Source organism: Littorina saxatilis, linkage group LG1, assembly GCF_037325665.1.
Source record: "Littorina saxatilis isolate snail1 linkage group LG1, US_GU_Lsax_2.0, whole genome shotgun sequence".
Lineage (NCBI taxonomy): Eukaryota > Metazoa > Mollusca > Gastropoda > Littorinimorpha > Littorinidae > Littorina > Littorina saxatilis.
In genome coordinates, this window is record NC_090245.1 from 52,066,600 (window position 1) to 52,082,778 (window position 16,179).

The 16,179-nt window shown below is 40.9% G+C and overlaps 1 protein-coding gene across 1 annotated transcript; it reads left to right on the forward strand.

The window, feature by feature from the left end:
- Positions 1-152: 152 nt before the first annotated feature.
- LOC138973564 (cyclin-dependent kinases regulatory subunit-like) lies at positions 153-10,989 on the forward strand. Its single transcript, XM_070346283.1, has 3 exons — positions 153-316; positions 7,481-7,608; positions 8,918-10,989. The coding sequence occupies exons 1-3, from the start codon at positions 261-263 to the stop codon at positions 8,968-8,970; spliced, it is 237 nt and encodes a 78-aa protein (XP_070202384.1). The 5' UTR covers positions 153-260; the 3' UTR covers positions 8,971-10,989.
- The last annotated feature ends 5,190 nt before the right edge of the window (positions 10,990-16,179 follow it).

Here is a 16,179-nt window from a genome sequence, read left to right on the forward strand (position 1 = left end):
AAGTATTTTTGTTTTTTAAGTAAACCTAAAAATCTGAAATTAATTCTTTATTTCCAATCTTATTTTGGGGGACAATTTGAACAAATTGGTGTGATATAACTTTCAATTTCACCAACCACCAATCAAAACAGTGAATGTGTTACGCTGACCAATCAAGTTAGTCCTACTTACTTTGAAACATATTGCAACTCGATCTCCGAAAGGATCAAGTCAGTTTCGTTTTGAGTGAGAATTTCACCAGAAATTAACAGCTTTTAAAGATGTCGAAGAGTATCTACTACTCAGATAAATACACTGACGACGATTATGAGTACAGGTATGCATTTTGATGTCTTTTAAATTACTTGTCACCTTGTAGTTGTACAACGAGTTTGAACGTGCTTTCTCCTTTTCTGTCCAGAGATTTATCGTATCGGTCTTTTCCACTCCAGGCTATGTTATGCCGTTGTTCCTCGTCGAACAAGGCTACCTCAGATGTTTAGTCTGTCGAGCTAGTGAGGAGATGGATGACCGTTCGGGAATAAACATCAGATCGCGTATGTCTGGCCCAAGCAGCAGGAAATCAGCACTGATTGTCAGAAAATGTAACAGAGTCATGTTAGATTCAGAGTCAGATTTCCCAAAAATGCACAGTCATGAGGATCTAATTGAGGGAACGGGCTGGAATAGGTGGGGCCTACCGTTGTGTTGTCAGTTCGCTGCGCTGTATCCTAGGCACTGGTGTTTGCTGTCGCCTGGTGGTCTTTGCCGGGGTGCTCCTTTCCACACGTGTCACACACGTGTTCGAACCTGCAGCGGGACCCGTAGAGGCATGTGCCTTTGTTTGTGTACTGCAGGCACACCTCCTTCCCACTGGGTCCCACAGGTCGTCGAATACCGCCGCTTCCCGTCATGGCCTTGCCGCTTTTGTTGCCAGGAACTTGTTGGGCACGCTCACGGAGAATCACTGTGGACAGGTGGGGGTTGGGGGTTCCCCAAGCAAACCCGCTGGTAGACTGGCGCTTCCTGTACTCGTCATCGTAAAGGAGCACCGACTGCCAGGAAAATCTTGCGCCGAGCTCGCCCACCATCTCTGTATAACAGAGGTAAGCTTCGTGGTCGAAGTCCACGGCGGTGTTCATGAGTTTTGCCATTATTTTAGCATTTGCCACGATCCAGTGGCAGGGGGATACTTTCTCCAACTTTGATTTGTTGGCCAGCTTGAGCGTGACACCTCCCCCGAGTGTCACCTCTTCCTCCACCGCCATAGAAGCCGGTACGAAGTCAACAATTCGTAAATAAGTCTCACCTGGTGAAGCAGACTGTATGGCCATGTTGCCAAGAAGACCCTGGAGCGGTGCCACTTGGTCGGCAGCACGCAACGGCCCTCCCCCGTACTTCTGTTGCAGGTCTGCCACTGCCGCTTTTAATTCCACTATGTGGCCTCGTTTTAACTTAAGGCTTTCCAGGTCCTTTTCTCCTGCATATTTCAAGGCACTGAGGCTTGTGAACTCCTCTTTTTCCAGAACCTCAATTACAGGTTGGGGCAGATTTTTTGCCCAAGAAGAAAAATTGAACTCCATAGTTTGCAGAACTGAAAATCGCTGAACTTGCTTGCTGGCCGCTGCGCTGCTACTAATGACTTCGGTCCTCGCTCTCTCTCGCTCTCTCTCGGACTCCCTTATCTGTTACCATTGTTTCATTCCAGACTGCTCTCCTTCACTCATCACCTCCCCCCTGCCCTCCAACCCTCTTCATTCCCCGCATTCGTTCCCACGGGACTCTGCTATCACTTCCTCCTGCATTACCTCTACTGACACCTCCTCCCCCCCCCTCCTTTTGCTGCATATCTGTCTCGTTTAAATAGAGTTTATGGTCGCTGACCGCTCCCTCTAAACTCACACGAAAATGAGAAATGTTCGCATTCAAGTAGCATGGGGCAACCATATTTTTCTTTGGATTTTTTTGGAACTTTTTATATGTAACTACATTCTCCAAGCCATCAGAATTGTAAAGCAGTTTAAATTTTGAAGATCGGTACATATTTGATTTTTTTATGATTTTTTTAAAAATTGCGATTTTAGGGCTGCTGAAAAATTCTGCTGAAAAAGTGACCGGCACCCTTTACAACCTGTCCTGCACACAATTTCAGCTAAAACCTGTTGTAATTGGTTTAAAGGGCTTTCTTGTCATAAATACTATACAACAGAACAGGTTGCGGGGTAGGAAGTCACACAGAAAAGTGTAACAGGACCTTTTTATCTGCCTGAAATTCTGAATTTTGATGTACTGAGTGAACCTTCAAAAGTTATTGTTTCTGGCTCTTATGTCCAGACATTGCTGCTAATTTTTTTCTTATTTGTTGATGGTCGTTCCACATCTGAATCAGGATTATCTTCCAAACATGGAAAAATAAGATCTGGTTAATCTTCCAATAAATTAGGCACATACTGAGTCTGATGCATTTCTTTGTTCCAAAAATTCTTAGGTAAACAAAAAAACTGTCTCGAAGGTAATTTCTAACAATGTCAACCTCCCTACTGCTGCATAATTATGAACATGCTGAACTGAAATAAAAGCTGCATGACCAAAATGACTGGTCCATTCATGATAAAATTAAAATATTGATTTTGATATAACATGTAAATATATTTATAAAATGATCAGTTATTTTTTGTTGTGTCCACTCACTACCTTTTCAACTACAATACTGTCTTTGTATTTGTGTTGGTTTTTATCCCTTTTACTACTTACCTCATGCACTCAAGCTGCTGCTGCCGTACACCCACCCCCCCCCCCCCCCCCCCACACACATACACACACACACAAACACACACACTTTTGCAAGACACAGTGTTGTGGGCTTTCTGTTGTGTTACCAGCCAGTGGTTTTTCTTACTTTTTTCTTCTTTAAACTCATGCATATATAGTTATGACCAAACAGAAGAAATTGACTGTTGTAATTTGTATTTGTCATAATTACTATACAACACAATGGGTAATTTTAATGATATGAAATATCAAAGTGATAAAATTACCATACCAAAAAAAATCCTTTGAAGGGCAGACAGAAACAGTTGTAACTTGATCCAATATCTACCTGTTTCCCAATTTGACTGTGTACTCTGTTCGTGTCAAAGTCAACACTGCCTCTCCCCCCCCCCCCCCCCGCCCCCCCCCCCCCCCCCCCCCCATCCCATCAACATCACCACCACCCGCATCACCACCACCACAACTGGTCAACATGCTTCACTTTCAATTCAAACTAAACTTCCATCCGCACAGTTTCTTTCGTTTGCCAGTTTGAGAAATATCAGCGCGAACGAATCAGCCTAATCATTTCAACACGCTATCCAGTATCCGACTCGCTGTCTTCCGCCATGATGATGATGGCATCTTCTCACTTTCGGTTTCGCCAATGCATTCGAATCGTCGTCAGCCATTTCTTTTGTTGGATTCCGTACTTACCAAAGAACAGTTTCGGCGATTTAGACTTTCATCTTTCTGAAAAAAGTATCCATACGCAGAATTGTTGTGTGAAGCGTCGGAAAAGCGCAGATGTGCCACATTGTCGGAACAACAAAATAGCAGACAACCGCCAAAATTATACCTTCGGGTCACGTGACTCTCGCTCGGAAGCCTTCGGCATTCTCCGTAACTACTTGTCGAAGAGGGGGGTAGGTCGTTTCCTCCGTTGAAATGGGAACCTTTACGGAACTTTCCCCTTATTTTTTCAGTTGCTAATGAAAGATGAAACACCCGACTACGTTCTCATCAACTAATTTCGGTGGTGCACTCGCCCTATCGCAAAAAGAAAAAAATGACAAAAGTTCGCTTTTATTTATTTCATAGAATTCTCGCGACCTGGCGAAAAAAATGTCGATGCACCTCTAGCCCTATGTATCTGCTAGTGGTACCGGTCAGTATCGACCACAACCAACCACTCAAAACGACGTACTTTGCCGTAACCTGACCCTGGGGTCCGGAGCCAAATCGCCGACCGGATTTTTGAGTGGGCGTGGTTTGCAGCGAGAGTTATCTTTTCCTAGCTTGCCCCATGCTAATTCAAGCACATGATGGTGTGTTTATTTATTTTAGTGTCTGTTGCTATTAAAGTGTGAATGTGTGCGTGTGTGGTAAGCCCCAAGTCACGAATAGCCTATAGAAAAGTATCGGGGAAGAAAAGAAAAAAATGGATGGATGCTAAGGCACTTGAGGCTGTGCGCAAGAAACATAGACTATTCAGGGAATCCAAAGTAAAGGAGGGGGATGACAAGACACCTAGCAAAATTGAAAAGGCAGAAGCAGAAATGAAGAAAGCTGCATACAAGAGAGCTAACAACCAAGCAAGGTGGGCATGCCGAAAGGCAGCCAAAAATCTAGAGACAGAAATAGCGGCTAGCTCAAAGCAAAACCCCAAAGCCTTCTGGTCTTACGTGAAATCCAAAACAAAATGTCGGACTGGAGTGGCAGATCTTAAGAAAACTAATGGCGACAAAACTTCTTCAGACAAAGAAAAGGCGGACGTGCTGAATGAGTTCTTTCAGAGTGTATTTACCCAAGAAGCAACAGACAATATTCCACCTCCCCCCCACTATGTCTTTGGTAGTGAAGTCCACAACTTTGAGATCACAGTAGCAAAGGTCAAGAAACTGCTCTCTGGTTTGAAGACAGATAAGGCACAAGGCCCGGATGGTATCAACCCATGTGTCTTGGCTAAAACAGCTGAGTCTTTAGCATATATCCGGTTGCAAGACTATTCAGACTGTCGTTGGAGAACAGTGAGATTCCAGAAGACTGGCGACAAGCTTATGTGACACCGATTTTCAAGAAAGGTAGTCGAACAGAGCCTAGTAACTATCGTCCGGTCAGCTTGACATGCATCTTACGCAAAGCTATGGAAACCCTTGTCAGAGAGGCAGTAAATGATCACCTGAGGTCAAACAATCTCATCTGTGAGAATCAGCATGGGTTTGTGCAAGGGAGGTCATGTGTGACCCACCTTCTTGAGGCATTGGATGATTGGACAAAGATTCTAGATGAAGGAGGCAGTGTTGACATAGTTTACATGGACTTCATGAAGGCATTCGACACTGTTCCACATGCAAGACTGATCGCGAAGGTTGAAGCGCATGGAATTCATGGTAACGTCCTTAACTGGATACGCAACTTTCTAGCGGACAGGCATCAGCAAGTGATTGTGAACGGTACACACTCAGACAAAGCGCCAGTCACCAGTGGAATCCCCCAGGGAAGTGTATTGGGCCCTCTGCTCTTCACCCAGTACATAAACGACTTGCCTAGCCAAGTCACCAGCTCTTTGAAGCTGTTTGCTGACGACACCAAGCTATATACACGTACTGACGTGCCCTCAGGACCTGTTGTCATGCAGGAAGATCTGGACAAGCTACAAGAGTGGTCTGACAACTGGCTCCTCAAGTTCCACCCAAAGAAGTGTAGTGTCCTTAAGCTAGGCAAACAACACACAGAGACCAGCTATCACATGAAAGGGAGATCCGAAAGTGGTGAGGAGGTTAGCATCACTCTAGAAGAAAGCGAAACGGAGAAAGACCTTGGTGTACTTGTAGACAATCGCCTGAGTTTCAAGGGACATGTTGCACAAGCAACTGCGAAGGCAAACAAAACCATAGGCATCATCAGGAGATCGTTTGAGCATCTGGATAGGGAGGTGTTTGTACAACTCTACAAGAGTCTTGTCAGGCCAATCCTTGAATATGGGCATTCAGTATGGCAACCACAGCAGAAACTGCTGTGCAAGGAAATAGAGGACGTACAGAGAAGGGCTACCAAACTGATATCGGCTCTCAGTGAGAAAACTTACCCAGAACGACTAGCTGTACTCAAACTACCGAGTCTCGAACACAGGCGTCTTCGAGGTGACATGATCGACCTCTACAAGTATATGCATGGGATCTACGACACAGGCAACCCGAATTTCCAGCTGGCCGAAACCAAAGACACTAGGGGAAACAGCCTCAAGTTGTATAAACCATTTTGTAGGCTGAACGTTCGGAGCTGCTTCTTCGCAGAAAGGGTGATTCCTCACTGGAACAGTCTGCCAGAAACAGTTGTGACAGCACCATCAGTGAACAGTTTCAAAGGAAGGCTGGACAATTTCTGGGCAGACAGACCAGAGAAATTCTCGCCAACGTGCTACCAATAACCGCCCGCGCATGCCACCAACAAAAGTGTTATTGGAGTACTATTCGACAGGATCGATGAACAGGCCTAAGGCCTTAAACATCGCAAGTTCAAGTTCAAGTATACTCTCTTTCTCTTTCTCCCTCAGTCCTTGACAATGACAGGGACATCATTATACCGTGGTTGCACTAGGCAAATCTGTCCGAAGCGGTAAGTTTCTGCACAAAATCACCTGTAATTCCTCACAAATGACATATCATCACAAAACTACTGTTTGTACTTTGGCCTAAGGTGTCATAGCATCATATCATCGATTTGTTTCATTGCTTCAATGTGTTTGTGAACGTTGGCCTTCAAATATTTACACATTTCAAGCGCATTATGTGAAAATTTTGACTTTCCGCAGTTACTAGGGAAATTCAAGCACATGAGAAAGGCTACACGCGATTGTAATGTGATCTATGGTCATTTCTTGACATCTGGGTCAGATGATATGATTTAAAGTGGTGCAGGAGCGTCATATTTCATGAATCTGTGAAGACATTCAAAAATTTGTCGGTTTGTCATTGAAGCAATGAAACAAATCGATGATATGATGCTATGACACCTTAAGCCAAAGTACAAACAGTAGTTTTGTGATGATATGTCATAAATTTGTGAGGAATTACAGGTGATTTTGTGCAGAAACTTATGTTGCGTGTCTCCCTTCGGACAGAAAAATAAGGGTGCAACCGCTTCGGACAGATTTGCCTTGTGCAACCACGTTATACGGTGTGATCATTGTTCCATTGAATAATGCGCCATTCGAACAAAATCTGAAAATAACCCAAAGAATTCCCATTAGGCATCAGACTCAGAGAGCCAAATGGCGCATCAAGATTCTAGTATTTCTACCACAACCAGTGTCAAGTGTCCGACATAAGCTAAAACGACAAATGCTCAAGCGACATATATATAAGCAACAAAAGATCGAATGATAGAAGATGACACACATGAGTCGTGACACAAGCAGAAGCACACACACAAGTTTTCTCTTCCACTTCCATTTGCATTTTGTGGGATTGCTATAGTTTTGTTGTCGTTTTTATGTATTTTGACTAAATGTTTTCATAGTCAGACTAAAAATCGAGACAAGGCTGGTTGTGGGTGTGTGTATGTGTGGAGCGATTCTGTGAAAACTACCTCTCTCTCTCTCTCTCTCTCTCTCTCTCTCTCTCTCTCTCTCAAAAAACTGTCATGTTGATCTTCGCAGTTATCTAGTTGACAAGAACAATTTAAGTTTTAACTTCAGGTTGTACATGTATCACTACCTCAAATCTTTCTGATAAATTGATTGCAGGCATGTGCAGCTCCCCAAGGACATTGCTAAACTGGTGCCCAAATCACACTTGATGTCTGAGACTGAGTGGCGGAGCATTGGTGTTCAGCAGAGCCAGGGATGGGTGCACTACATGAAGCATGATCCAGGTGGGTGCAGACTTTACAACATATTGTGTGTAATGCTGTAGAAGTTTATGTAACTGGGTGGCCGAGTGGTAACGCACTTGCGCTCGGAAGCGAGAGGTTGCGAGTTCGACCCTGGGTCAGGGCGTTAGCAATTTTCTCCCCCCTTTCCTAACCTGGGTGGTGGGTTCAAGTGCTAGTCTTTCGGATGAGACGAAAAACCGAGGTCCCTTCGTGTACACTACATTGGGGTGTGCACGTTAAAGATCCCACGATTGACAAAAGGGTCTTTCCTGGCAAAATTGTATAGGCATAGATAAAAATGTCCACCAAAATACCCGTGTGACTTGGAATAAGAGGCCGTGAAAAGTAGGATATGCGCCGAAATGGCTGCGATCTGCTGGCCGATGTGAATGCGTGATGTATTGTGTAAAAAAATTCCACCTCACACGGCATAAATAAATCCCTGCGCCTTGAATTCGTGTGTTGAGATATGTGCGCGATATAAATTGCATAAAAATACAAATAAAATAAATAAATCCCTGCGCTTAGAACTGTACCCACGGAATACGCACGATATAAGCTTCATATTGATTGATTGATTGATTGATTGATTGATATTGTTATGGTGGTAGCATTTATGCTGTACATACTACATACTTAACATAGCCTTGGGCAAGAACTTGCAGTTGCTGAAGGGACAATCGGACCAGGGAACCCATACAATTTTGCCAAATTCTGTATGCTTGATTGTCTAAACTACGATCAGTACGGTGGGTGGAAAAAAAAGACGACGAATAATATTCCTGATAACTTTTCTTTACAAGCGCATCCCGAAGCCGATCCAGTATTTTGACACACCCGTTTTGCAGCTCTCGTGGCATGTTAGTGTTACTTGACGCGTAGTCTCGAATAACCCATTTTAGTGATAAACATGTTACTAGCGCCATTTTGAATCTCGTAAGCAGTGACGAGACGAGCTGGAGATGTTTGAATCATGGATGTTCAAATTACGCTCTGTGGAATAAACTTTTTTATTCTAAACACACCAACTCTGTTTTAAAATACTCCAAGTGCAAAACAGGGGTTCCCAGGTCTGGACAATATCTGGTTGACTGTCAGGGCTGTCGTCTTGTACAGCAAAGGTCCTAGAAATTCACTGGCAGGATACAACGGTACCTGTATAATAGTTTTACGAGTTTACTTTAAAATTTAATGTTGCAGGAACATAACAGTATTAACACTTTTCTGCTATTTTGACTAGCACTGCAGTTACACTGAAGCCTTATTTTACTGTTGGCCTGATGTAATTTTGCTGTGTTTTCTGTTACAGAACCCCACATCCTGTTATTCCGACGAAAACTGCCCCAGCGGCTTCAGTCATGATCAACAGGCACCCCGAAGTCCAAGAATCTGTGGCCATGGTTAATTCTGAAGAGCAGCAGCTGTTTGAATGGAAACTTTTGATTCAACATTGATGATTGATGTTATAGTCTGTGCAAATGGATCATTTTCATCACATTGGAACTTCATTATTTCTGCACTTTCAACTACTGATGAATGAGGAAGATTTAGCAGACTTTTCTCAGACAGATAACGGCAGAGAAATGCTGCAATGGCCTATGCTGTACATAACACTGATGAATGTAAAGTAGTTGTGGCGCAACAGAGAGAGAATGTATCTGATGCGTGTGAGAGGCACATTGGATGTATGCGAATGTTGGTATGGATGGAGAAATTGTCCCTGTTTCGTGTGATCCTCGTCTTTCTTGGCTTTGAATTGTCATGTTACCATCACTGTGCCTCCATTTGTAATTAAAGCAAGTATCAGTCTTTGCTGTCTTCAGTAGTAATGTCTTCTCCGTGAGCAAAAGACACTTCTGTTAGAGATGTCTTCCTTCCCATGTGTAGGCGATCATGTAAACCACCAAAGATCTGTCCAAGGTTTTACATGCGTTAAGGCTGGTTGCTTTCCCAGTTTCTATACATGATGGTATTTTCTTGCTGAATTAATTTTGTAACTGACACCTGTGTCAGTCTGAAAATTAATTCAGCAAAAAATCTTGCTCTGCACAGGAAGCTGTTGGTCTTTGGTGGGTGTACAAATAGAAAAATACCCATCAAGAGTCTTATCCTACATAAAAGACAGGACAGATCTGTGATGGTGTGTACAATCATTTATAAAGGAAGGAAGGCATCTTCTATGCAGAAAATTGAACAAGTATTTGTTCAGATAGTTTGACATAGTCATAGGGTTGCTTGAGGGTGCCCATGGTCTTCAGTGTCAAGAGTGCTTTAAGTTGGTTACAGAATTATTTTAAGCCTGTTTCACTCAACTGGAGCTGAAATGAGTTGATTTGGACAGTTCTTAGACACAAGAGGATTAGCATTTGATTTTATAAGTCTATCAACACAAGAGGATTATAACATGTTATTTTTCATTGATTCAATCCTGTGTTTGTGCGTAGTTTTATTTCTTTTGATACTGTTGTGAATAGTCATGTGCAATGAAGTGTTAATACATTGATTATTACACTCTCACAAAATTCAGGCAGGAACTATTGTGTTCATATTTGATATGGTTCTGCTTATGTTCTCTCATCTTCACCATCTGGAAGTACAGTCTTGCACAAGAACCTTTTGCTTTGTTGATAATAAAAAAAAACCACACACACACAGGTTTGTTGTTACCATGATTGTACAAAGAACATTTATAACACTAGCCAAGTGATGTGTGGGAGAATAGGGAATTTCATTTTCAATTTTCAGATGAAGCTTCCTTTTTTTGTGCTAAGGTGAAAAAGGTTTCATTCCTCACAATTGAAAAAGAACAATCTGAACTTATGAAGTACATAGATTGTTGTGTACAATTGTAGTCTCAGGTGGTTAATATCCTTGTTAGCAGTCCGGTTTACCTTCTGTGCTTGCACTTGTAGATTCTGGTCATGCCAGTGCTATGTGTTCCACATTTACGAGTCATGTTTCAGTCTAAAGCAGCTGTCAACATTATTTGCTTTGTATTTTGATAGTATGTCAGTGTGTAATAGAAAGGTTGTTCTTTGTTCCTTCTTCAAGCTCTGTCTTTTCTGTATTCCTGTTACTTCCTTTAACTGTGGCACATTATGTATTGTGCCAAGTCTTTCAAGCTCCTTTAGATGCGTTCAAACATGCCTTCATTGTGTTACTGTAATCGTTGTCTTTGTAGCTGTAGTTCCCCTCTTTTCTTTATTTCTTCTTCTTCTTCTTTCTGATGTTGTGTATTTTTGGAAGTGTTGAGGGAAGCACCCTTAAAAATCAGTTTGTGTTATGGTTGTGTAACGAACTGTGTTTATTGAACTGACATTTTCAATACACGTGTATTTTTATTGCCTTGCAAAAGCTAAGAAAAACTGACTTGTAAAGTAACTTGTTTTTCCTTTGTGTGTGTATGTGTGTTTGAATGTGTGTGTTTTAATTGACTGAACGTAAATAATTAGTCAGCATCTTTTGGCTTGTCTTGAAAGCTTTATGCTTTTTCAGAATTATTTTCTCTAAATGAAAATGACCGTATGGTTTGATTACCTGATCTGATGAAAAGGCAATAAATGAATAAAAATGGAGTAAAGTCTTCATTTGTAGCGTTGACTAGACCTTTCCTTTCAGTGTTGTTAAGACTAAATAGAGCCAAGGTGTGCACAAGAGATATGGACAGAGAAGTTGAAAATGAAGTATGAAATAAGAGGTTACTTTGGCAGTTTAAAAAAAAATTGTCTTTGTCACATTATGTGAAACATACACAACTGATGTCAGGTAATACAACACTGGAGCTTTTAAACAGAAGCAGTCAAAGGAATCTCTTGGTTGTAATACCTGACATCAGTTGTGTATACACGTATCACATAATGTGACACTGACAAAGGCAATTTTCTTTGAAACAAAATGTTTTTTTCCTGGTCCAAATAAATTGCAGTTCGAACCATTCAAACACTTCACTACTACATGGGTGAAAGTAGCCCGTCAATTGACTGAAATCCGTCAATCTGAAAATAAGTCTGACGGAAATTCCGTCAATCCGCAATTTTTATTAAATTAAAAATTTTTAAGCGGAACGCGTTTTCGAACTGCTATGCGGTAAAGTTTCTTCGCTTTCGGATTCGCTCTGCATCACGATAAAAAAAAAGTTCTCGCGTTTTGGCAGGCATTACGAAGTGGTGACACGATTTCTGCGACAAATATACCGGTTTTGACGGAAAACGCATGGACAGATCTTATTGATGCTGGTCTAGCCAACAAAATTAATGGCGATGGGACTGGTTGGAGTTCATGAAACTAAAACTGTGTGTGATAAGTTTGGTGCTTGAAACTCAAGTGCTTTTCCTTGAGAACTTTGCACTATAAGAGATGCTACTGCTTAGTTGCTACTTTGTGCAGTGCTACATCATGCTGTTTGCATGTGTGACATTCTGTTTCATCATTTATTTCAATGCCTGTCTGGCAATGTTTGCTTCTTATAATTAAATATTCGAACTTTTATTTCAGTTCAGTTGTTCAGTTTCTATTTCATTTAGTAATTGGCTGTTGTCAATGTTAATTGTTATCAATTGTGTCGTTGTGTTGGAAGATGCAAGTGTGAAAAGATACAAAAGAAAAATGATTACTTCTGTGAATTGTTTTGATTTTGTTTACCCTTTTTACCATATCATTAGAATCTGAAGGTATTTTTTTGACCTGCATGATAGTGACAAAAAGTGTATTTTTTTGCCAGGAAAGGCCACAAAATCACAATGTATAATGCAAAAATTCGTTTTCGGCCGGGGGGCGTTGTCCCCCTGGACGCCCTAACGTGGCCCTGCCCCGTACCCTGCCAGGGCCTGGGCAGCCCCTGGACCCCTGCCTCAAAAAATTTTCAGTCAATTTGATTTTCCTAGGTTTCACCCATGCTACTACAGTAGCAGCAACCATAGCATTAGACTATTTCTCATAAAATCTTAATTAGTTTCTTTCCAGTAATCTATATTATTAATCCGGCCTGTCTGTCACCCTGCTTTCTCTCTGCTCAACCATTCATGGACTGTTAACTTTGATTATTGCCTCAAAGTCAAACATGAAACATTTTAGTGATGGAACATTTTAGAACACAAAAGACACTGCAGTAAAACATTGTTTTTTAAAGGCACAGTGCAGCTCACAGCCTTTGTTTTGCGTTTTTGTTGCAGCTGAGTGCTCCCGCAGTGGGGCACTGCGGTTATGAAATTAAAGGCCCCTCCTGTTTTTGGAACCGCAGGAGCTTTCTAGTTTGCTGTTAGGTAGATTTTTGGTTCCTCTTTCCTGTCATGCTCTCTTTTTCTTCATGAATTCTTTTCTTTTTTCTGCCTTCTTGCTCATTCACCTGTATTTTTTCCAAAAATCTCTTCTCTTGCCACTTGTCTCGCGATTCATGTATAGTTTAATCTGTTAGTGTTCTGATGTAAGTCCAGCAGTAGATAGGTTAAGCCTATTTTAACATACTGGAAACTGGTAATCTTCCAGTAGGTATTAATTTAGTTTTACTAAAGCCTGCTGGGACACAAGTAATGGGTTAGTGCATTTGTAAACAGGAATCGCTTGACAAGTGGCCCCCTTCATCCCCCCCTTCCTCGTCCTGATATGGCTCTGCGTAGTCGGCTGGACGTTAAGCAACAAATAAACAAACAAACAAGCAGCTGGGTGCATTTACAGTTGAAAAATCCTCCTATGGTAGTAAAACAAACCCAAAACTACCCAACGACGACATCTGTGAAGCTCGACAGTTTCTTGTTCACGCGAGTGCATAAATTAACCTAGTTATTACGTGGTGTTTGGTCGGAGTTCGATTCAACTGAGTGATTCCGGCCTCCATTTTGTTTTACACAAACTCATGATGACGTCTGACATAGTTTGCTAGTGACGTGTCTTTTTGTGCATGATGTGGTGATCTACCTGATCTAAATTTAGATCCAAAAATAGGTCAAGACCAGTCGGGTCCGAGTACGAAATTAATTCGTAAAAAAATCGCAGTTCTTGACTCTTTGGGTGCAAGTCAATGAAACTTGGTAGTTCTTCTAACGGATAGCTGCCTGAGGTATGACTAAAAGCCCCAGGGGCGGTGCACCTGGATTTGACAAGTTCAGTACCTTTAAAGGCACACTCCTTTCAATGTAAACTGTTTGGCTGACCATCTCAGATCTAGCCAGGCTTTTACATGGGGTAAGACCATCATTCCACTTGGACACATACCAAAAAACCATCCTAACAATTTGCAGTGGTGAACGGGAATTTGTTTATGAATTAATGTGATAAATTCCCAGTACTGAAGCCGAAGAGCCTAAACACCTAGCTGTGCATATCCGAGTTAAATAAACGATCACAAGATGCACGGAGAGAGAACATATTTTTCATGTGCCACTCAACTGAGATTTAACATCATTTTTATTCACTTCACACCTTGGCATTTTGATACATAAACAAGTCGCGTAAGGCGAAATAACAACATTTATTAAAGCTGAACTCACAGAATGAAACTGAACGCACTGCTTTTTTCACCAAGACCGCATACTCGTAGTTTCGTCAGTCCACCGCTCCTGGCAAAGGCAGTGAAATCGACAAGCCAGAATAGTGCGGTAGTGGTCGCGCTGAGCAGGATAACATGCTTTTCTTTATCTATTCTTTTTAGCGTACTGAGTTTGTTTTAATCCAAACATATCATATCTATATGTTTTTGGAATCAGGGACCGACAAGGAATAAGATGAAATTGTTTTTAAATCGATTTCGGAAAATTAATTTTAATGATAATTTTCATAGTTTTAATTTTTAGAGCTTGTTTGTAATCCAAATATAACATGTATATGTTTTGGGAATCAGAAAATGACGAAGAATACGATAAAATTGTTTTTGGATCGTTTAATAAAAAAATAATTTTAATTACAAGTTTCCGATTTTTAATGACCAAACTCATTAATTATTTTTTAAGCCACCAAGCTGAAATGCAATACCAAAGTCCGGCCTTCGTCGAAGGTTGCTTTGCCAAAATTTCAATCAATTTGATTGAAAAATGAGGGTGTGACAGTGACGCCTCAACTCAGTTTTACAAAAAGCCGGATATGACGCCATCAAAGGTATTTATCGAAAAAAATTGTAAAAAAGTCCGGGGATATCATTCCCAGGAACTCTCATGTCAAATTTCATAAAGATCGGTTCAGTAGTTTAGTCTGAATCGCTCTACACACAAGTAAAGCATACAAAAAGCAGCTTAGAGTATCGTTTAAAAAATACAAATCAAAATTTATGAAGAAAATATCAAGTTTAAAATTTTCTGATCCTAAGGCATTTTGGAAGATAATAAATGGTTGTAGCCAAGACAAGAGAGAAACATATGCTAAAGTATCCTGTGATGCATTTTTTGAGCATTTTAAACGTCTTGGTAAGACAGATGACAATGATGCTAATTCTGCAGATCAGCAAAATGATCAAAGTACCTTTTCTATAGATACATATTTACTAAATGACCTGTTTACTGAAGAAGAGGTTAAAATTGCTCTCAGAAACTTAAAAAATAATAAAGCCTGTGGCTTAGACACTATAACAAATGAATTTTTGAAGAATGTTTCAGCAGATCTCTTGTCAGTTATTACTAAGTTTTTTAATTTAGTCCTTGTATCCGGCAAAGTACCCGAAGATTGGACTATTGGTGTCATTAAGCCCCTTTTCAAGAATAAGGGTAGTAAGGATGATCCTAATAACTATAGAGGTATTTCCATCCTGAGCTGTTTTGGAAAAGCTTTCACCTGTCTGTTAAACAACCGCCTTACTCAGTTTTTTGATGCCAATAACACTATTGGTGAAGAACAAGCAGGTTTTCGCTCCGACCATAGTGTGACTGATCATATTTTTACCCTGAATGCTATAATAGACTTTTTCCTGTCTAAAAAGAAGAGATTGTACTGTGTTTTTGTTGACTATGAAAAGGCCTTTGACCTTGTTAACCGCTCTTTTTTATGGCAGAAATTGTTAAATTGTGGTGTGCGTGGTAAGATGTTGACGATTGTTCAAGATATGTACTCTAAAGCTAAGTCCTGTGTACAGTGGAATTCTAAGTTGTCTGACTTTTTTTCTTGTTCTGCCGGTGTGAGACAAGGTGAGAACTTGTCTCCCCTGCTTTTTTCCGTATATTTAAACGATCTGAAGAATTATTTTGATCGGGAGTCAGCTCTAAATACCTTAGGACGTGAATCCGAAAATGTAAACTGTGACAACAGTGATATTAACGTTCTGTATGGGTTGTTCATTTTGTTGTATGCTGACGATACGGTTATTTTTGCTGAATCGCCAGAATCCTTGCAGATCGCTCTAGATATTATGGACAGATATTGTAAAGATTGGTTTTTGAAATTGAATGTAACTAAAACAAAAGTAATGATTTTCTCAAGAGGGAAAGTAAGAACAGTCCCGACATTTACATTCAATGGTCGGAAACTTGATATTGTGTATGATTTTCAATATCTGGGTATTAAATTTAGCTACAATGGTAAATTTACTGTTGCACAGAAGAATTTGTATGACCGTGCCTCCAAGGGAGCTGATTGGCGGCCTATACCCCA

What these genes read in the sequence shown, in the direction of transcription:
- LOC138973564 (XM_070346283.1), top strand. Translation starts at nt 261, where the DNA reads ATGTCGAAGAGTATCTACTACTCAGATAAATACACTGACGACGATTAT. An exon ending in GACGACGATTATGAGTACAG is followed by an intron (nt 317 to 7,480) that starts GTATGCATTTTG and finishes AATTGATTGCAG; the next exon opens with GCATGTGCAGCTCCCCAAGG. An exon ending in CTACATGAAGCATGATCCAG is followed by an intron (nt 7,609 to 8,917) that starts GTGGGTGCAGAC and finishes TTTCTGTTACAG; the next exon opens with AACCCCACATCCTGTTATTC.